This window comes from Zootoca vivipara, chromosome 15 (assembly GCF_965207765.1).
Source record: "Zootoca vivipara chromosome 15, rZooViv2.hap1.1, whole genome shotgun sequence".
Lineage (NCBI taxonomy): Eukaryota > Metazoa > Chordata > Lepidosauria > Squamata > Lacertidae > Zootoca > Zootoca vivipara.
Genome location: NC_142598.1, coordinates 22486162 through 22508273, shown reverse-complemented (window position 1 = coordinate 22508273; position 22112 = coordinate 22486162). Strand labels below are relative to the sequence as shown.

Here is a 22112-nt window from a genome sequence, read left to right as displayed (position 1 = left end):
ATTGGCTGCAATATGCATTGTCTCAGACAGCAGCACTACACTTTCTCCAGCACCTGTGTCACAGCACCATCCATAGGGACGCAACTATAATGCAAAACAGCACCAGTTCCTCCCTTTAGCTAATTTACTGATCCAAGTATTTGTTTCTTGTAACACCAGTGCAGCTTGTTTTCTCTAGGCTGCAAGTTGGTGCTATATCCAAACTATTGGTACTGGGATTTCACCAGCAATCCTGTCACATATTGAATTGGAACTGAAATACGGTACTTTGAAGTACTTTATTGTACAACTTGTATACAGTGAGATTACACAAGCATCCCCACTCATCTCTTAGTCTTAATTCCTCTCGTTTACTGATGCACACCAAAGAATGCTCCAACTACCACACAATTGCACTCATTTCACACGCTAGCAAGGTTATGCTTAAACTTCTACAAGGCAGTCTTAGGCAGTATGTGGACCGATACCTCCCAGAAGTGCAAGCTGGATTTCGTAGGGGCAGAGGAACCAGAGACCAAATAGCAAACATGCGCTGGATTATGGAGAAAGCTAGAGAGTTCCAGAAAATCGTCTACTTCTGCTTCATTGACTATGCAAAAGCCTTTGACTGTGTCGACCACAGCAAACTATGGCAAGTTCTTAAAGAAATTGGAGTGCCTGATCACCTCATCTGTCTCCTGAGAAATCTCTATGTGGGACAAGAAGCTACAGTTAGAACTGGATATGGAACAACTGATTGGTTCAAAATTGGGAAAGGAGTACGATAAGGTTGTATATTGTCTCCCTGCTTATTTAACTTATATGCAGAATTCATCATGCGAAAGGCTGGACTAGATGAATCCCAAGCCGGAATTAAGATTGCTGGAAGAAATATCAACAACCTCAGATATGCAGATGACACAACCTTGATGGCAGAAAGCGAGGAGGAATTAAAGAACCTTTTAATGAGGGTGAAAGAGGAGAGAGCAAAATATGGTCTGAAGCTCAACATCAAAAAAACCAAGATCATGGCCACTGGTCCCATCACCTCCTGGCAAATGGAAGGGGAAGAAATGGAGGCAGTGAGAGATTTTACTTTCTTGGGCTCCTTGATCACTGCAGATGGTGACAGCAGTCACAAAATTAAAAGACGCCTGCTTCTTGGGAGAAAAGCAATGACAAACCTAGACAGCATCTTAAAAAGCAGAGACATCACCTTGCCTACAAAGGTCCGTATAGTTAAAGCTATGGTTTTCCCAGTAGTGATGTATGGAAGTGAGAGCTGGACCATAAAGAAGGCTGATCGCCGAAGAATTGATGCTTTTGAATTATGGTGCTGGAGGAGACTCTTGAGAGTCCCATGGACTGCAAGAAGATCAAACCTATCCATTCTTAAGGAAATCAGCCCTGAGTGCTCACTGGAAGGACAGATTGTGAAGCTGAGGCTCCAATACTTTGGCCACCTCATGAGAAGAGAAGAATCCTTGGAAAAGACCCTGATGTTGGGAAAGATTGAGGGCACTAGGAGAAGGGGACGACAGAGGACGAGATGGCTGGACAGTGTTCTCGAAGCTACGAACATGAGTTTGACCAAACTGCGGGAGGCAGTGCAAGACAGGAGTGCCTGGCGTGCTATGGTCCATGGGGTCACGAACAGTCGGACACGACTAAACGACTAAACAACAACAACACTGATGCACACCTACCAAATCCGAAAGTCAGTTGCCGTTATTTTTCATCTGCTATCTGCTTGGCGGTTGGTTTTGACTTCTGTGTCAGCACTTGTACACAGTTCTCTTATTGTTTTCTTTTTGTACTAATAATACTTGATTGAAACTTGATTTAATCTTGTGCCCTTACGTGCTGCTTGTATTGTATTGGACTTTTGAAGAAATTGGCATTAGCCCATTATTTCAGTTATTTTTCATTCAGCAGCCTAACAATCCACTGATAGAAGCTTCTTGAACATTGAGGGCAGGCGGGGACAGAGTGGAATAAATTATTAATTTTTAAAATTGATTGATCTTATTTCTAATTGTTTCTAATACACATTTTTTGAACCGTTGTACTTTTAAGTGATCACATGAGATGTGATAGATTTTTTTATTTTGTTTTGACTGCGTCAGACCAACACAGCTACCTACCTGTAACATGAGATGTGAGCCACTTTGGGCACAATTTTGTGGGAAAGTGGCATACAAATAAACAGATGATGATGATATTGCTGGAGCAAGTCCTCTTTTAAAAAACTTAAAACTAACTAACTAGCTAGCTAGCAGAACTACTTTTGAAACTGCTCAGTTCTTTTAAATAAAAAACCATCACCGCCATCCTCGTGGGAGTGAAGACAGAATGTAAGGTCAGGCAGAATGCTGCAAAAAAAAAGAGACCACGGCGGGTGAAAGCACGCCTGCGCAGTAGAGGTCAGCGGACGGACCCAGCGGAATCCCCAAGGAATAAAGAGAAAGGCACGCATGCGCCCCATAATAGGTGGGTTCTGGGTAGTTTCGTTGAGGTCGTATCGAGGCGCGCGGGGGAAGAGACTGGCAAAGCGAGTGGGTTGGAATGCGCGCGCATTCGCTCTCATAGTCCCGCCCGTTCTGCGCAGGCGCCCCACCCAACATAGTTGCAACCACGTGATCGGGAATTGTTCCTCCTCCTCCTCCTCCTCCCCTCTCGCCCCCCTCCTCCCCACCCCCCCGTATTATTACTTGCAGGCCGTTGGAGGAAGGAGAAATTTTAGGCGGGAAAACCCGCGCCTCCTGCCTCGCGCCCCTGCGGCCTACCGCGCGCCGGGAAGCGCCAGGCCACGGCGGATGCGAGTGAGTGCCTTTTACTCTTCTTCGCGGTTCGCTGAGGCGGCAGGGGCCGGGTGGGGTGGGGAAGTGGAGCGAGAGGGAGCTGGACGGGGGAGCAGCTGGAAGGGGGCGAAGCCCCTCAAGGGAGGAGTGGAGGCGGGTGGATGGGACGCTGGAGATCCCAAGGGAAGAGGAAGACACCTCTGGTGGCAGATCCCCCGGTGGGCAGGGGCAGAGCCGCTTTTGCTGAGGGGAAAGAGGTTGACACAGCCGCGCATCCTGCCAGGGCCCCTTCAGCGTTTCCTCCCTGGCACCGATGGGCCTCTCCGCCGCCATCACCGCCTCTCTTTCCATCGCTCCTAATATATAATGCAGTGATTCCGCAGAGCCACGAATAAATAATGCTTGGCGTTTATATAACGTTGCTTTTTATTGTTCAAAGCGTTTCAGGCATAATTAATCCGCCTCACAGCAGTTTAATGGGCAAGCTGTGAAATGATGGTAGTTTTGGTGTGGCTTGCAAATATAAAATTCAGGTGGAGAAACATAAGGCAGGGGTGTGAACTTAAAATAAAATATTGGGGGGGGGGTCTAGGTAAGCCCTGCCCAGCATAATCGATGACGAGATGTGGCACGTGCACACCATTTGAATGGCAATGCCCATCAACTCTGGAGGAACCTGGCCTCCCCAAATGTTTTATTGGAGGGGGGCTTAAGGGACCTCAGCCCCTAGTAGTTGGCTCCTACGATCACAGAATTGTAGAGTTGGAAGGGCAATATGCTTGCCTACAAAAATTCTGCAACTTTTTTGCAACTATATCTTTGTTGTTGCTTTTCACTGGAATAGCAACCTTTTCCATTTGGAACAAAATAACACTATAGATTATATAGATGTAAATTTCTCAGAAATGTGAGTGGAGTATAAATAATTCAGATATTTCTTTGTGTAGTCTATAGGTAAAGGTAAAGGGACTCTTGACTGTTAGGTCTAGTCGCAGACAACTCTGGGGTTGCGGCGCTCATCTTGCTTTACTGGCTGAGGGAGCCGGCATACAGCTTCCGGGTCATGTGGCCAGCATGACTAAGCCGCTTCTGGTGAACCAGAGCAGCACATGGAAACACTGTTTACCTTCCTGCTGGAGCGGTACCTATTTATCTACTTGCACTTTGACGTGCTTTTGAACTGCTAGGTGGGCAGGAGCTGGGACTGAACAACAGGAGCTCACCCCATCGCCGTAGGCTCAGTGGTTTTAGACCAGGGGTCCCCAAACTACGGCCCCCGGGCCGGATGCGGCCCAATTGGCCTCCCAATCCGGCCCGCGATGACCCCCGCCGCCCGCTGCCACCGCCTGCTCTTGCGGCGCGCGGCGTGGCGACGATCTTCAAAATCGGCAAAAAATCGCCGAAAATCCTTTGTGCGCATGCGTATGGGCCTCTCCCGACCCAGAAGAGGTCATTTCCGATGCACTTCCGGGTCGGGGGAGGCCCATACGCTGCGCGCGCACTCCCCTACCCTCCGGCTCGCCGCGCAGTCGGCGCGGCGGGCACTGGCCCGCTGCGCGGTAAGTCTGGGGACCCCTGTTTTAGACCATAGCGCCAAAAGCTCAAATAATAGCATGAGCAAATACTTCAACCCTTTGCTGGCTTCAAAGTAATTGCTGGGTCCTTTGCCCATATCTTCCAGTATTTTATCTATATGCTTATTCAGTAGTCATCAATGGCCTCTATACAGAAAACATTTTTATTATGATTTTTATCAGTTGCAGTCCAGGGACAGAAAAGCTGCTAGATCTGTATTTGCTGTATGTTTGCCAGAATCCCTAATTCAAAATACTGTTTTTTACAAAATTTCAAGAATAGGCAGCCCACTATTCTTATGAATATAATTCATGCAAAGGAAATTTACAAACAGGGCAGCTCTTTTTTCTAACTGGTGTTATTTCTATAACTCCTACACACTCCCATCGGCGTGATCACAAAAGTTCTTGTTTTCCTTCTTCCAGCCAGCAGATCCTTCACCAAACTTTGTTGGATATTGCTGATGCAAAACTGTACAGTAATTAGGGAGAGAGGAAAGAATGTTCAGGAATCACTAAAAAAAGGTGTGTGTTCTCTACTAAAACATCTGTGCAATCGAATAAACAAGTGTTTCAAAGCTAGATTTCTTTTCATTCAGAATTCCCCAATGATACCTCTCTTCCATTTACCAGACAAAATTCTGTGTTCCTAAGAATTCATAATGGAAACACACAAGTTTCACTCCTCGTTTAGTGTATGATTAATGTGAAAACCTGTTCCAGTAGATTGTTAGAAGACAAAGGATTTTTATCTCTTCTAGGATGCTAGGCGCATGTGGCATGCAGAAATGTCACCAAGAGGCTCTGAAAAAGAATCGTGTTTCCCTAGCAAAGCAGCTAGTTTTGAAGGAACTGATGGAACACCTCATAGAAAAGGATGTGATCACTGAAGCAATGATGGAGATGATACAGGTACAATTACTCTTGTCAGCAACTGGAATTAAAAGTTAAATTATCGTTGCTGTTTATGCTTCTAAGTGCTGCAATTATTCCTGCATGTTAAATGAGATCAGTAGTATTCGGCAGCAAATAACTAGATAAAACAAATGTCATAGACTAAGACTTGTAATTAGGGAAATAGATCAATCTATTTCCAGTCCATTTCCCATGTGTACATTCAGAAGTCCATTCTGTCTGCAATTTTCTTTTCAATTCAGTTTTTGGTACGCATCTTAAATATGCATACTTTATATGCCTTGTGCTATGTTTTTGAAATAGAAAACCATACCACAAAATTGGAGAAGTGCAAAAACCAACCCCCGTATTAGTCCAAGTGAAATCAGGGTAGCTTGCTTAACAATATGGACTGAGCTAAATCCTTAAGCCTTTTGTCTTGTGATTAGCTTCTTATGTGGTAAGAACTGCCTGCAAGTGACCTTTGTAAGATGGAAAAGGGTTAGTACCCTCTGATTTCAGACTCACTGTGTTCCAAAAGACTAAGGTAGGCCTTCTAAGAAAATATAAAGGCTAGGCTAATAACTTTCAAGGACATTTGTGAGGCTGGGCTAAAGAGCAAGAGAACAAACAGAAATGAGGCACTTGGCTAAGTTCTAAAAGCCCATGCTGGCATAAGTAATCAAACAGTTATTGATCCAAGCATCCCTTTTGTCAGCTGTGTTGTTGGATGATGCAGACTTAACTAATAAATTGAAATAATGTAGAATGCTGGAGAAGGAAATAATTTTTCCAGTTCCCAAGCTGTGAGGCAGACTTTTCCAGTAATAAATCACAAACATATTTATTTCCATGTATTTCTAAAGAACAAATATTTTAATACAAAATGTATGTTAAACTGTAGCATTATGTTTAAATTGCCAGATCAAGGGGATGACAACTTCTTTGTGTGTGAATCAGTGTTAGAATCTGAGATATGAAAGCTAGGAGCTAAACCTAGGTTTTGGGCGCAATTTATTTAGGCACGCTTTTTTATAACAAGAATACAAAGCTGACAATGAATGAACTGCAGCTAAAATCTTATGTTCATTTTTCACTTGGGCTAGTCTTCATCTGAAGACTGCAAAAAACAAAGCCATGCTTCCCCTGCCCACCCCCCTAATATCCTTAAGAGGATCTCTTCTCCAGTCTTCAGAGAGTGGCTGGAAGTGGGGAGGAAGAAGAAGGTCCTCCTTTCCGTCCACTGTGCAGTTTTAATCTGAAATCATAGGCACAGTACTGTACTACACCCAGTAGAGCTCAGAAACTGCTTGTGCTAATGAAATTCTCTGTCGCAAAATGTGCCTAGAACAATGGGAGTTTCGACCACTGGTGTGAATAAATGTGTAACGTTATGTAGGTTTTTTTTTGCAGCCGCTCTGTGTTTTGCGTAACACGTCTTGGCCAGGAGTTATGTCTTGGGGATGGCGCATATATGCAAAGAGACATATAACCAAACCAGCTATCTTGTGAGAACCTCCCAAAGCCCAGTAAGCAAGGCAGAGAATTTAAGAGGTCTTTCTTTGCTGTGGAAATCAGTGCAAAAGGAGCTTTTAAACCCCTTGCCTTATGTGCAATTAATCTGTGGGATTTCAGCTGGCCATTTTACAACCATGTAGGCTTGAAATCCCACAAGTTAATCGCGTGCAAGATGCGATTGTTCTGTGATGTAAAATATTTAATCCTCCCTGTGCAATTTCCTTGGAGGTTTCTGTACAGGGTTTCTATATGGAGACAAAAGAATACACTGGAGGAAAGAAAAGTGAAATTGAATATATTATTAAATGTATGTTAACATTTGCATAATTCCATTATTTCTAACTAGGCAGCAATCCTATACACACTTAGGAGTGAGATTCATTTAACTCAGTCAGAGTTGCTTCTGAGTAGATACGTACAGGATTGCACTTCCAGGGTGAGAGCACTTCAGAGCTCCATAGGAACGATATTGGTTCACCTATCTAATTCAGTGATCTTTTAACATGTTTGGTTTTTTTCTGAATTCAGGGCAAGTCTGGAAGTTTTAGCCAAAACATAGAGTTCCTGAACCTGCTCCCAAAGAGGGGTCCCAAAGCCTTCTCTGCTTTCTGTGAAGCTTTACAAGAAACCAAACAGCAACACTTAGTGGAAATGCTCCTGAGCACCATTCCCAGCCATAGCAATGGGAATGCAAGGGTAAGGAAGGATCAAATAAAAGTGGGGTGGGGGGACCCCATATTAGTTTAGTGATCTCCTGTTGTCCTCTCCATGCTCCTGAATACCCTCACTTCTATTTTTGTTGTTACACTGGAGTGGCACATGATTCATGTGGTGTTTTACATGATGATTATTTGCTGGGGACGGGTGTGGGGAGGGAGAGTAAATACATTTACACACCTGGCTTGAAATGAATATTCCCAAAAAGAGGACCAGGAATCCAAACCTCAGTAGATATACACTTACATGTGTCTTATCTTTTCTGTGCTTTGTGTAAAGACTACCTAGGATGATTGGTGTGTGTATAGACACCCTGTAGACAGAAGGTGGTTCTTTTCCTTTACATCTCTCTACTTCTGTTTAACAATGCTGTGTGGTCTCTTTCAGCTGAATTCTGGCTATGAGGAAAAGCTCCCATTTCCTATATCTGAATCAGGAATCTCTCAAAAAAGGCCACGGTGGCAACTTGGTAGGTTTATTTTTGTGAAACGTGACTATTGCAATTGTAATGGCTAAAAACTTCATTTTGTTGTTTACTAGCATACTATTTAATCTGACACACAATGTACAAAAGAAAAAAGATTTCTGTTGTGTGGGTTGGAAAATGCATGTTGATTTTCCAGTATTGCCTTTGGTTAAGAAAAGATCGAGCATTTTTGTTAGGTAAGAGCAAGCCTGAAAACGTTTAGCCCCAAGGAGCTATTTTTTAAATATATGAATAACAAAAGTCAGAGATCAGTGTGCAAGGCTTTTGAAACCAAAATAGATTCCTGCCCCCCATTGCTTTTGCTATGGCAGCCACATGATTGGCTGCTTTATTTGTTTGGAATGTTTATATATTCCTCCCTCATAAAGGCTATTTTAAGTAGTAGAATACTACAGTGGAACCTTGGTTTATGAACACCTTGGTTTACGAATTTTCGGTTTACGAACGCCATGGAGCCAAGTGATTAATTCACTTTCTATTACTTTCAATGGGAAAGTTCACTTCAGTTTATGAACGCTTCAGTTTATGAACAGACTTCCGGAACCAATTACACCCATGCTTCGGCTTAAGTACGCTTCAGGTTGAGTACTCCGCGGACCCGTCTGGAACGGATTAATCCATTTTCCATTACTTTCTTTTTTCTTTTTGTATAAAATATAACTTTATTTCAATTTCACAAACAAATACAAAAGAAAAAGGACAAATAGCAAAACAAAAACAGATCAAATCATGACTATACCGAAAATCAAGAAAATACAAAACGAAAATTGAAATGATATTTTACACACTCAAATCAAAACATCCGATATAACCAATAGCGTAAATTAATGATACTCAACTCAATATAAATAATAACAATATCATAACAAATAATAGCAAACAATATTATAAATAATAATGTAAAAAATGAAATATCATACAGATTCGAGCTCAGACTCGTAAGTCAAGAGATTAAAGATTTTCCATTACTTTCAATGGGAAAGTTTGCTTCAGTTTATGAACGCTTCAGTTTAAGTACTCCGCGGACCGTCTGGAACAGATTAATCTACTTTCCATTACTTTCAGTGGGAAAGTTCGCTTCAGTTTATGAACGCTTCAGTTTATGAACAGTCTTCTGGAACCAATTGTGTTCATAAACTGAGGTACCACTGTATAGGATACTTTGAAAATTGCCAGAATGTGTCCACTGATGAAATGCTATTTTTTGCTTGAAATATATATTTGATTTTATATATTTTAAGTTTTGATACCCTTGTGGTTTTCCACTCCAGTTTTCTTATTCCACATACATGGAGCCAAGAATAATGTGTAGAAAAGATAGTATATATTAAATCACATAAAGATAGGCAACTTGTGGCCTATTTTTTCAGATTTTCAGACCCAGCCTATGAAAGAATATTATCTGACCTAATGTAACCTTCAAAATTGTAATGAAAGGTTGCCTGCAATTCTATTTATAAGGAGAAATTCCCACTTTAATATTACACTTGTTTCTTTGTTTTGGATGTTATGCTCCAAACTGTAGCTTGAAGAGGTCCCCAACCTTTTGGGACCTGGGGGCACATTCAGAAATCTAATAAACTGTTTTGAGCACTACAAAATGCCCAATTGGTGGTGCTCAGAAATGAGCCAAACACACACACAAAAGACAAATAAACAGACAAAAAGTTGGCTCTTCACCTACCACCCCAACAACAAAGCCAAAAAAGCACAATTTTTAAAATAAATGTCCAAAATTGGGAGAGGCAAGAGGCTAGGGTGCAATGGGAGGGGCTTTGGTGTGCCATGAGTGCACCATTTTGGGGCTGCAGGTTGCTTGGAAAATGAATGCTGCAAAAGGCTCTTGTATTTTTCTCTTGTTTTACTTGTATCTCATGCATATTGTTCATGGCCAGATTTCTTTGAGGGAAATTGTTTTCTCCCTATATATTTTGAAGGGACAGAGATACATTATAAATAAATTAGATATAAATAAAATTAAAGAGAAGAATGTGCCTGAGATTCACATCTCCATAACAGAAATACTTAAAACTAGGTGACGTGTTTTTAATAGAACCTGGCGGGGATGTGTGGCAGATTGTATTTCAGTCCCCAGACTATTGTTTTCAGAATGGTGGCTCCTAAGAATATAATATATTGATTATAACATTGTTATATTTTCCATGCAAGAATAATGTGAAACTATGTTTAAAAAGCTGACTTAGGTTTTACATCCAAATTTTATGGCCTGATCTCTTGGTTTCGGTTGCATCCTGCTGATCTGCTAAATTGCAAACTGTTTTATTATTAACTAGCAACCAGATAAATTATTCAGTATATGCGTTTTTTATCCATGACTATTAACAATAACTGTAACACAGAAATAATCACAAAACTATAATTGGTTACCATTAGTCATTATATTTGACAGGTTGCACAGGGCAAGGTGCCTAGACTTGAGCAAGTCATAGTAGTTTAACTTATTTATTAACCAGCTATGGTGAACCAGTGGCCCTCCAGATGTTATTAGGGTCCAACTCCCATCAGCCCCAGCCAACATGGGTTATGGTCACAGAGGATGGGTGTTGAAATCCAAGAACATTTGGTGGGTTTTTCTAACCATGGCTCTGTCTGTGTTTCACTGGTAGCCTCAACCCTTTCTCTCCTTGATACAGTCCCAACAAAGTGTCAATGGGGACTTCCCTTGAAATGTAGAAAGCAGCATCAGAGGCTATTTTTGTTAGCACCATAGTAGGGAGAGAATTGTAGAGATGGAAGGGACCACCTAGTCTAACCCCTGCAGTGTTGGAATATTTTGCCCAACTTGGGGCTTGAACCCACAACCCTGAGATTAAAGAGCCTCATGCTCTACCAACTGAACTATCCTTCAGAGCTAGAAAGTAAATTTATCTCCACAGCCACGAGGCTTCTGCAGCTCCTCCTGCAAATGCTGCCTTCATAACAAAAAATGCACACCAATTACATTCATACACTTTATAGCCTGCCAACCAACAGTTCAAAAGCACGTCAAAGTGCAAGTAGATAAATAGGTACTGCTCCGGCAGGAAGGTAACCGGCGTTTCCGTGCGCTGCTCTGGTTCTCCAGAAGCAGCTTAGTCATGCTGGCCAAATGACCTGGAAGCTGTCTGCCGGCTCCCTTGGCCAATAAAGCGAGATAAGCAGTGCAACCCCAGAGTCGTCCGCGACTAGACCTAACTTTTATTTTATATCAAGTCTGATTTAATCCTGGGATTCTCCCCACTTAATCTATTAATATACACATGTTCTAAATATCACAAATATCACAAAAAGTGGTGTTTTGCAATCATTTTGACCTCTTTACTGTAACAGGAAAGTCCATTCTGGACTTACTCCTCCAGTGCTTAAAAATTTGGCAGGTTATATTATTAATCTGGTATCCCTAAATAGTTGTAAATACCAAGTTTACACCTGCACAGAAGTTATTTTGTTGCTGAGCCACTTACATTTTGGTTGTTGGTCTGTGTCTCAGCAGAACCAATGGAGCATTCCTTGGATGATGGAGATGGTCCTCACTATCCTCAGGTGAAGCGATGCACCCTAGAATTCTATCATGAGCATGAGCACATGGTGAGTATCCTGAAGGGTGGAAGTTCATGATTCCCCCCCTCCCCCCAAAAAACCCAAGCATTGGATGCTTTTATTGGTAATCTGCAGAAAGCCAGCTTCAAAATGTGAAATAAATGCCTGTTCAGGGGATGACGTTTTTTACTTTCGCATGCAGTTCTAAAAAAATAGAGGCAGGTGGTTTAATAAGTTTTATTTTGATGTGTGCTTCTCTTTTAGATACCTGTCTTTTCTTCCCAAAGCCACTTATTTTCCTAGGAGCTTATGCCATTTTGGACTTCTGTTGATTTTGAGTCCAGTTCTTAAAGTGTGATAGCATGGGTTCCGTTGCAGTCATTTGATTTAAGTATCCTTCCCTTACAGTCTCTGCCAGGTATTCTCTTCTCACTGGTGCTTCTACAAGAATGGGACATTTTTTTCTAATTCCTTAGGCAACAGAATAAAGTACTTTTAAAATCATCATTAAATTTATAAATGGAAATCCTGTACACTGATAGAAACAAATATGAAATAGTTTGGGAGTTAGCATGAAACCTTACATTGCTGGGATTTTTCTGGCCATTAGCCTACGAATCCTTTTAAACTACAGTGTTTTTTCTGCTAGAAATGTAAGGTGTCCTCTCACTTTGTATTTATTTATGTAGGTATGCAACAGGATTCTCACTGTCATGAATAAGTATCTTGTGATTTTGCTATGTAAAAGATATTTTACATAATATACCAGGAATCTGGATCCATCAGGTTACCTGTTTTTCACAGGCATACAAGATGAAATCACACCCACGGGGCTTGGCGCTGATACTTAGCAATGTGCATTTTAGCAGTGAGACAGACCTAGAGTTCCGTTCTGGTGGCAATGTTGACCAAGCTGCCCTAGAAATGCTCTACAGACATCTTGGGTACCAAGTGGTGGTACGGCATGATCAGACTGCGCAGGTGAGCCCCGAGAATGGAACAAGCATGATGAATGTCTGCATCCAAGAAGTCATTTTTTAATAATTGGCTCCTCACAATAAATTGGGTAACTGACATCATTTCTAATGTGAATCTGGGTATACTAGAGCAAGCATTTTATGTACGGTATACTAAGGCAGTGTTTCTCAACCTTTTTTGGGCCACGGCACACTTGTTCCGTGAAAAAAATCACGAGGCACACCACCTCCATAAGACATACCTCCATGCCCTGTAGAGCGAGACCACCGAGCGCCCCGGCCAGCCAGAGGGGCCTGGAACCGGCTGCTGTTGCTGCTGCTGTAGCAGCAGGGAGCGCCCTGCAGCGCCTGGCCTCTTCTTTTGGGGGGGGGCTGCCCGAGGCCTGCCGCCTCTGTGCCTGGAACCGGCGGCTGCAGAGCGGAGCGCTCCGAAACGGCGAGCGCTCGGAGCGCCCTGCAGCGCCTGGCCTCTTTTCTTTTTTGCTGCCCAAGGCCGGCGGCTGCAGAGCGGAGCGCTCCAAAGTGCCAAGCGCTCGGAGCGCCCTGCAGCACCTGGCCTCTTCTCTCTCTTTTTTTTTGGGGGGGGGCTGCCCAAGGCCGGTGGCACGTGACAAGGCAGCAAGTCGCCCTTCTCGCCGCGGCATGTCGCGGCACACCAGCCAGCCTCTCGCGGCACACTAGTGTACCGCGGAACAGCGGTTGAGAAACGCTGTACTAAGGAATCTATTTCCATGTAGAATTTTTATCTCTACTACTATCTAGATAGCATAATTTACCGTATTTTTATTAAGTACTTTACTGTATTTAGTTTCTTTAGTCTCACAATTTTATTAGCAAATTGATTTATTTTAACGCATTTCACTTACATTACTCGTACACACGTTCAATAAAAATCTACAGAAAATTGCTTAGTGCAATAATTTAGTTATAGTGATTAAATAACTTTGGTCCCCCAGAATTGTAGAGGCTGGGCACAGCAACAAGAAGTTTCTCTCAGCCTTTGCCTAGACAGCCAGTGCCACTTGGGCTGTTTCTGCCATCAGGAATCTTCCGCTTCTTACTCTGGAGTCCGTGGATGTTATTAGTGGACACCCCAGGAAGACTGGCTGCCTGGTTACAGAATTTTAGAAATTACTATCTCTGAATACTTGGATTAAACAGAATATAAAATCTTAAAATTCTCTGGAAATTGGGCCATGTTCAACCATTTTTTATAATTAATAAGCCCTCTTTGGCTCCCTATTAAGTTTGTTACTAGTACATGGCTTTGCTCTGTTAATTGTACATTTTCCACTTCTCTGGTATTTGCAGTTTCAGGGATTGCTTATTTTAGTTATTTCTTTTCTCAGGAAATGCATAAGGAGTTGGAAAACTTTTCAAAGCTTCCAGTTCACCGAGATGTAGATTCCTGCATTGTATCACTTCTCTCACATGGCATAGAGGGTGGGGTCTATGGAGTGGATGGCAAACTGCTTCAGGTAATTTACCTTTGTGGATTCCTCCTTTGTGTAAGGCGTGGTCATCTAAGGATGATGAAATTGGCAACCAGCTACTGGCAAATAAAGTTATAATGGATTCTGGCCTGAAGCAGAAATTAAGGTATTTCTGGAAGTTGGAAAGCAATTCATGGAAACATATAGGAGCAGAGTGTATATTTGAATGATATTTAGAATATTGTGATTGCTTGCCTATTTCATTGCCACCCTTCAATATAAATATTCTCATGATGATTTACAGAATAACATACGGTATATAACAACTAAAAAGCATAATTCAGATAAAACTGGTTTAGCAGTTTTTTCTAACAAATGTTTACTGTGGGGTATTTTTTTTCCAGTTGCAGGAGATTTTCAGGCTCTTTGATAACGCAAACTGCCCTAGGCTTCAGAACAAGCCCAAAATGTTCTTCATTCAAGCATGCCGGGGAGGTACGTAACCCAAGGAGGAGGGGCTGGGGGTTTGGGGGTGGGGTTACCTGTGCTTCACAAACATTCTCCATTCTACACAGCTTGCGCTCAACTCTCCTCTTTGCTTCTCTCAGGTATAAGCGGAACCCACATTCACCTCCCTGCCTTGCTGTTGCCACTACCTCTCTCTGTAAGTGCTTCTCACTCTGCATGGCATGTGGTCAGCAGATTGCAGACCCTGCAGCACCGTGAAAAAGGGGAGCTTTGTAATAATTCCCATATCTTGCATGTGTGGTGTGGGGCTGTTAGCCACACTAATCATAACCCAGCATGGAGATTTTATCTACATCCTGGAACTTTATCACAGTTGCTCTTTGGTCTGGACTATAGATTTTCGTATCTTTCTGGATTTTGGGGAAATGAAAAAAGCAGCAGTCTGAGGGCCAGTAACCCATCTTCCATAACACCAGTCTTCTGTAAAACAAGCACTATGAATTCCTTTGAAGAGAGATTCCATTGAAAAACTCTTTTATGAAGTTCCTTAAAATCAGATGGGGAACAGGGTCTCCAGCTGCATTTAGAGCATGTACAAGAAAATTTAGACATTCAAAGCTTAATCTCTCCGTCTTCAGTGACATAATCCTTCATGGAAGAAACTTGCTTCACTTAAGTCCAGTGAAAGGAATTTTGGAAGTAAAGTACCAATAAACACAAGACGGGCATAAGCTTCTTGGCATAAACTTTCTAGCACATCTTCCAATTATACCGTGTTTTAAGAGACCGTAACTTGTATAGGAGATTCACAAAACAGGTCACTTTCTTTAGCCATTTGAGGCTATGCTGGAACATAAGCCTACAAGAAATGTAGCATTACTTCCCAGTAACATTACTAATTCAAGCACAGCACCTTAATGAATCCTCCCCTTCAGCGAAGAAAAGGCTCCCAGAATGGCTCCCAGTTCTTAAATGTAATAAAACTAACATGTACACGCACCACGTCTTTTCTACCTTGCTCCAAGCTTGTGCTCTTCTTTCTTAATTGCCTCCCTCACACTTTTATTTCCCTCACCACCTGCCCCGCCAGCAAATGTCACTACAAGTGCCTCGGGGGCTAATGTTCTCCCAGTTGTTTTTCTGGTCTGTGAGAGAAGGAAGAGGGGTCAGTTTGCTCTTGATGCTTCTTCTGTCTTTTAAAACGCCACTCTGCTCAACTTTGACCTGTTCAAATTATGCAAGAAGCGATCCCAAAATGGTGTATTCAATGGGACTGAGACACGCAGAAGTGGGATTTAGGCCTTCCAAGTTAACAATCACATTTCCAACTGTGGATTATCTGTCTTTAAGCAATTCTTAACATAGAAGGTTAAGTTCTTCCAAAATTCAGTTCTGATGCCTCTGGATGGGCTAAACCAAATGGAGCTTTTGCAACATATTTGTGCTCAATGCAGGCCTAGTTTTTTAATAAAAAAATCTATAGACACTATAAAACTATTATGACCTGGACATCCTTTGCACAGTATGCTTGGAGTGCATATATATTGTCCAACTCCAACTTTTGAAGAGAAAATGGTTTGAAGAAGTGAACAGTTCAGCTGATAAGAGAAGTAATGAAAAACAGAAGCCATTCCTTTTCACCAACAGTCGAAAGTTATAGTCCTCCTTCATGCTTTTATATTTTCCTTTTCAGTCTTACCTTGATAGTGAAAAAACAACACACAGGTTTTATTCTAAGAAACAAATGGAAAATTTATAGTATCCTGTGCTCATGAATCTACCTTGAAGGTTCTGTCAGCCTCATACCTACCAAATTAAATTTCTTCTAAGCAGAAACACTGCGGCCACTTACAGAAAATTCAATGTGCAGGTTTGCTAAATTTTGCTTAAACCTGAGTAGAGATCACTTTGATACAGGAGACTCAGGGCTATTCAGATGAGCTTTAAAGCAGCAAAATTGAAAGATATTAGTGTCTCAAAAATAAAGCAGAATTTCTGATCTTGAAGCAAGTTTTGGGCAGCAGTTTACCGTTTGGCAGTTTAATCCAATTTTGCAAGCTCACTGCTGGTGCAATACATTGTGAAAATACTTTGCAAGCATTACTTGATCAGACTTCATTTTACTGGACATCATTAGAAACTAGCTTGAGGGTGTCACTTGAAATAGTTGGTCCTGAGTCAGATCTTCCCTTCTCGCCATGCTTTTGCTAAATGATGATGATTTGAAGTTTTAAGTACCAAAAGTCACAGTGGCTAATGCCTGTATATCTTACTAGACATGTCGGTGATGCTGCTCGAGAGCAAAAATAACTTCTCAGTCTTTCTTAAAATGGTTTTGTGTGTCCAATTTATTTGTTGGTGGATGCTTGATGTTTTCAAAAGTTGTAATGCAATTCAAGAAGATTGTGCTGTTTGAAACCAGGCAGTTTTCATTCAAGTCTATCTAAAAAATGATCAAGGGCTCTGTCCTACATTTTTCTCATTCCTTTTATCTCCTCTAACCTATGTATACACATCTTTTGTACAGTTTGTTAAGATGTATGGTGATTACAGAGGGAAAGCAGCTGGTACAACCTTTCCAAGATGTATAAATATTTTCTCTTGTAATTTTATTCCCAGATTTGCTTCGCCTCACTTAAATACAGTATGCTTAATATTACTCAATAACCATAGTGTTCCTTTTCTTTTTTCTTGCTCTTCCTGTACATGTTGCTTTTTCTTATTTGGTCTGGCGCAGGCATCCCCAAACTGCGGCCCTCCAGATGTTTTGGCCTACAACTCCCATGATCCCTAGCTAACAGGACCAGTGGCTGGGGGAGATGGGAATTGTAGTCCAAAACATCTGGAGGGCCGAAGTCTGGGGATGCCTGGTCTGGCAAGAGTAGAAAGAACAAAGAGTCTGTAGACTTTAAAGACTTAATAAATTAATTGTGGCATAAACTCAGGTGCATGAAGTATTCTCAGTTGGTTAGTCTATGCCAATGGGGGTATAATCAATGGGATTTTCCTCTTCTATGGCAGGTGATTCTCCAGGGGGTGATGGGGAAGGGGAAAGCTAAGGTGAAAACAGTTGGGATTCTTAAATCAGCCTGATTTACACATGACTACTTTGAACATGACTTCCCAGACTTAACTCCATGTGTACCAGGAGAGTGGTACCAGTGCTCTGTGATGATTTAATTACTGCAAGGTAGATAAGTGGCTAATAAGACTATTGTAGGCAAATTTGGTCATAGTTGCCAAAAGTAAGAAGGTCAGGGAATGTAGATGATGCCCAATAGTCAACCCTACTAATTGAACATACAATTAGAAATGTACCTTTAGAAAAGATGCTTGGCAGAGGTGAGTGAAATTCCTGCCTTATTGTTTTCTCTTTATTAGATGAGACAGACCGTGGAGTGGACCAAATAGATGGCAATGAGCGTGCTGACTCCCCAGGTTGCGAAGAAAGCGATGCCAACAAGAAAGAGAATCCCAAGCTGCGTCTTCCCACTTGCTCTGATATGATATGTGGTTATGCCTGTCTGAGAGGTATCTTGGATAGTATCTTAAAGGTCTTTGTGTTGCGTTATTTTAATGAACCGCTCAAGGGTGGTTTTACACCTTTGAACTGAGATGCTGTTGGTGGATCATCTTGCACTTATCCCTCTTTTTCTACTTTGCATTGACTTTACTTACTTACTTATTTACTTACAGGCACAGCTGCTATGAGAAACACCAAACGTGGGTCGTGGTATGTAGAGGCTCTGACCTCTGTGTTTGCTGAAGATTCTAGAAAAACACATGTGGCTGACATGCTTGTAAAGGTGAGCTGGGATGCTGGGATTCACTTTTGCTTCTCAACTAACTTCTAAAAGGTTCTGCACTCTTGAGATACATTTTTGTTTAACTTTTGTTGGACCTCCTGTAGCATTACTGTGCCCTTTAGGGGCCTCTGGGAAGCAAAGTGCAACTTCTGCAAACAGACATTTGATATAATTTAGGGGTGTGCAAGATATGGTACAGTTCTGATCCTACTTCATTGTCTTGGTAAGCAGATAACTTCGGCTTGGACTACCCAAGGCATGACTAATGAGAATATGAACAAACCGCTGTAACGTTCTTGTGTTTTGACAGAAATTGATGAAATTTGTAGGCATAGTTTCCCTTTCTGAGTGAATGATTTTTTTTTTAAGTGGGATGTGTATAGGTGCTATTTGCAGAATTAAATTTGCAGGCATGGGTACCTCTTCTGAGGGGATGAAACTCCCAAATTTCAAACAGATACAGTATATGGAGGAGAAGGGTTGTGTAAGAGTAATTTTATTCTCTTCCCTTCCCTCCCTGATTCAGGCCTGAACTCAGTTTGTGCTTTGTCCAAAACAGATTTGCATGCCTAGTATGATTCTTCAATTGGATATCCTCAGAACTGGAGTAAACAAATATCCTGTCTGGTTTTAATTTCAGTAGAGCATCTGAACCAAGATATAAAAAATATTTTTATTCAAAAATAAATACTGTTTTAAATTTCTAAACCTTTCTTTTGCCTTTTGTTGCCTTCTCATTTAGGTGAATGGAATGATCAAGCATCGAGAAGGTCATGCCCCAGGCACCGAGTTCCACCGCTGCAAGGAGATGTCAGAGTATTGTAGCACTCTTTGCAGGGACCTTTACTTGTTCCCAGGAATTAACTCTGTCATCTAAGGGGGCCACTACCTCAAAGGCCAAAGTCCATGAAATACTCTGTGCCATAGGATGACCTCCTGTAGAGGTCTAGGGCTACTCTTCCCTTACAGCATTTCATATGGAAGGTAGGGGGCGTTAAGCTGTTTAGGAAGCGGTTGACTGATGAACATATGATACTTGTTCTGTTGTTTCTAACACTTTGTCTGATTTTATTGGGAATTTCCTATGTTATCAGACATTGTGACCTATGGAAATTAGCATATAAATGTCTTTAAGTTGATCATGCCTGGCTAAGCCAGCTTTCTTACTCATTGTGCAAGTTTCTCTAATAACACTTTTTCAGACAGGCTTTGGCAACTTGTTGATGCTTGCCACCCAGTTCAGGGTTTATATGTGTAATATTGTGTTCATGTGCCAACATTGAGGTTGATGGGGAGCACCTAGGTAGCGAATATTTATCACAAACAGGAGTGTGAGAAATAGCATTCATAAAGCTTTTTATAAAACAAAAAACATGCTTTATAATTTGATTTTGTTTTAAGACAAATTTGTGGGCAGCTAAGCAAATTTGGCAAAACGACTAGCTAAACTGAAAAGGAACCCTCTAAATCAGGCGTCCCCAAACTATGGCCCGCCAGATGTTTTGGCCTACAACTCCCATGATCCCTAGCTAACAGGACCAGTGGTCGGGGAAGATGGGAATTGTAGTTCAAAACATCTGGAGGGCCAAAGTTTGGGGATCCCTGCTCTAAATAAATGAAGGACATGCAGACTAATAAAGACAGTTTGGAATAGTTAGGTTAATGCTAAAGTCATTTTATATCTTTCATCACCCCCTTCCCCCCAAAATAATAATAAATACACATGCAATTTCTATTTTGCTAAAAAAGACACACACACCCCAAAAAATCTGTTCTGCTTATTTTATCAAAGAAGTTGATAATTATTAGCACAAACTCACACCAGGACTTGGAAACAATTGAAACAGGTTTTCCATTCCACAAGGTGTTTCTACTTATATAACAAGTTTGTCTTTTTGACTTCTATTGTTGCTATTTCCATTATTCTCAATGTTAGCATACCATACGATGTCTATTGTAGACTTGTCATTTTATTAGATGTTTGCCTACACCGTATTTGCCTATATTTTCTGCCCACCCACCCCATGATTCCCTATTCATTGTGGGTGAAATTGATCCTCATGAGCAGAGGCATGGCTATAAGTCCACCCCCACCCCCGGCTTCTCAGATGCCACACATGGCTTTTTAAGGGCAAATCTACACATTGGCAGAGTTAGGGAAATCATCTCTGCATGCTCATTTGCACATCTGCTTTGCTCCTCCCATTGTGTGAGCAAACAATTCAGGAAGTCTTCAGTTAATTATGCATTCTTTTCTCCAGTACTGTAACGGCCCCCTTTTGCGGGACCTGCAATTTTAAGAAACTCACTTGCAAAATGAGGACAATCCTCAGGAGCCAGTCTTATTTATATGTGCAAATGTATACCCCCAGTGGTGCAACAGTCCTGCCACCCAGTAGCCACAGGTGGTTAAAAGCCTGGGCTTTTAACTGGTGGTTATGTTTGCTGCAGAGGACAGGAAATAAGCTCTAGTCCCTCTCCCCCACCACTTTTTTTTAAAAGTTGCATGCCACACCTAGGTTTTCCAGTTACATTCTTGTATATAGTTGCCTTTCGGCATCCTAATAACCCTGCAGCCAAGGACTGTATGCTTGAACCAGCTGCCCTTGATCAGCCTTTATCATTCTCTTTTGCCTAAGATTTTGAAAAAAATATTTTTATAAGGATTTTGATATATATTTTTAAAAACAAAAATAATGGTTAGGAAAATAACATGAGGCAGAATAATCTAACAAGAGGCCAGAAGCTTAGAAGGTCCTCTTGTCCTGCCCTAGTGCATTTGAACTGCGTACCACACCTGTCAAGCAGTAGCCATTTCAGGGCCAGTGAACATCTCAGGATGACAACTCAAAGGTTCTTTCCTCTGGGTAAAAATAGAAAAAAACATGGGAGTCCTCTCTGGAAGTTGGTGCTTGATAACTGTGTTAGTACAGACGTCTCCCCCTAGTCTGAGAAAGGAGAGGGCAGGTCTTTATCACTGCCACTTTTTATAAACTTTGTATATAAACTATGATCTCCATGTGCCAAAATAAAACGTTACCTTGTTTTCTAACTGGCGTGCTTTTTTTTTTTTTTTACCCACCAATCGGCATGGTCTCTTTCTCTATATCTGCACTGCAACTAGTTTACAGAACAGGCCTTTTACCAAAGAGCACTGGTACAAAACATGATCGATTCTAACCTGAAATCTTGAATGTGGGTAAAGTTTTCAGTTCTGTGTAGTTGTGAGTATGAGCCCTATGTCTGGAGCATGGGTAGGCAAACTAAGGCCTGGGGGCTGGATCCAGCCCAATCGCCTTCTAAATCCAGCCCGCGGACAGTCCGGGAATCAGCGTGTTTACATGAGTAGAATGTGTCCTTTTATATAAAATGCATCTCTGGGTTATTTGTGGGGCATAGGAATTCGTTCACCCCCCCCCCAAAAAAGTCCTGCCCCCCCCCCACAAGGTATGAGGGACAGTGGACTGGCCCCCTGCTGAAAACGTTTGCTGACCCCTGAGCATTCAAAACAGGCATCCTCCTTAGTGACACCTGTGTAATCTTGCATTGCACTTGGTTGATTTTACAGGAGAGGAATGTGGTTTATGATAGCTGTATAGAGAGGGTTCTGACCTCATGTGACCACACTTAATCTTTTTTAAAAACCGCCATGCTTGCGTCAATTTACCCCCAATAAGTATAGCACTTCTTAACATGGTTGCATTGGATCTGATGTCCTTTCCTCCATACGGTTATCTGGCCCACAGCATACTTTGAATTTGGAGGTTGCTTATTAAGAACATCTAATGTCTTAATTTGTAAATACCCAAATTAAAGGATTTAAAAACCAAAGGAAAAGCCATTTAGGTTTTTCAGAAGAAAACAGCCAAAGAATAAGGAAAATTGTAGCCTTAGGGAAAGTGGAAAGGAAACACTTTC

General features: G+C 41.7%; 1 protein-coding gene across 6 annotated transcripts; it reads left to right on the top strand.

Moving 5' to 3' along the window:
- The first annotated feature begins 2594 nt into the window (after positions 1-2594).
- On the top strand, positions 2595-21246 carry CASP2 (caspase 2). Of its 6 annotated transcripts, XM_088658584.1 has the most exons (12): positions 2634-2801; positions 4781-4879; positions 5116-5266; positions 7295-7462; positions 7871-7952; positions 11461-11558; positions 12315-12491; positions 13837-13965; positions 14325-14415; positions 17770-17919; positions 18085-18194; positions 18937-21246. In XM_088658584.1, exons 3-12 carry the CDS (start codon positions 5117-5119, stop codon positions 19069-19071), a joined length of 1290 nt encoding a protein of 429 aa, XP_088514710.1. In that variant the 5' UTR covers positions 2634-2801; positions 4781-4879; position 5116; the 3' UTR covers positions 19072-21246. The 6 variants fall into 6 exon arrangements, with proteins under 6 accessions (XP_034952914.1, XP_088514712.1, XP_034952912.1 ...); XM_035097023.3 differs by lacking the exon at positions 4781-4879 and having other exon boundaries at positions 2595-2801; positions 11464-11558; XM_035097021.3 differs by lacking the exon at positions 4781-4879 and having other exon boundaries at positions 2608-2801.
- Positions 21247-22112: the final 866 nt, after the last annotated feature.

What these genes read in the sequence shown, in the direction of transcription:
- CASP2 (XM_035097021.3), top strand. Translation starts at nt 5,117, where the DNA reads ATGCTAGGCGCATGTGGCATGCAGAAATGTCACCAAGAGGCTCTGAAA. An exon ending in ATAGCAATGGGAATGCAAGG is followed by an intron (nt 7,463 to 7,870) that starts GTAAGGAAGGAT and finishes GGTCTCTTTCAG; the next exon opens with CTGAATTCTGGCTATGAGGA. An exon ending in AAGGCCACGGTGGCAACTTG is followed by an intron (nt 7,953 to 11,460) that starts GTAGGTTTATTT and finishes TCTGTGTCTCAG; the next exon opens with CAGAACCAATGGAGCATTCC.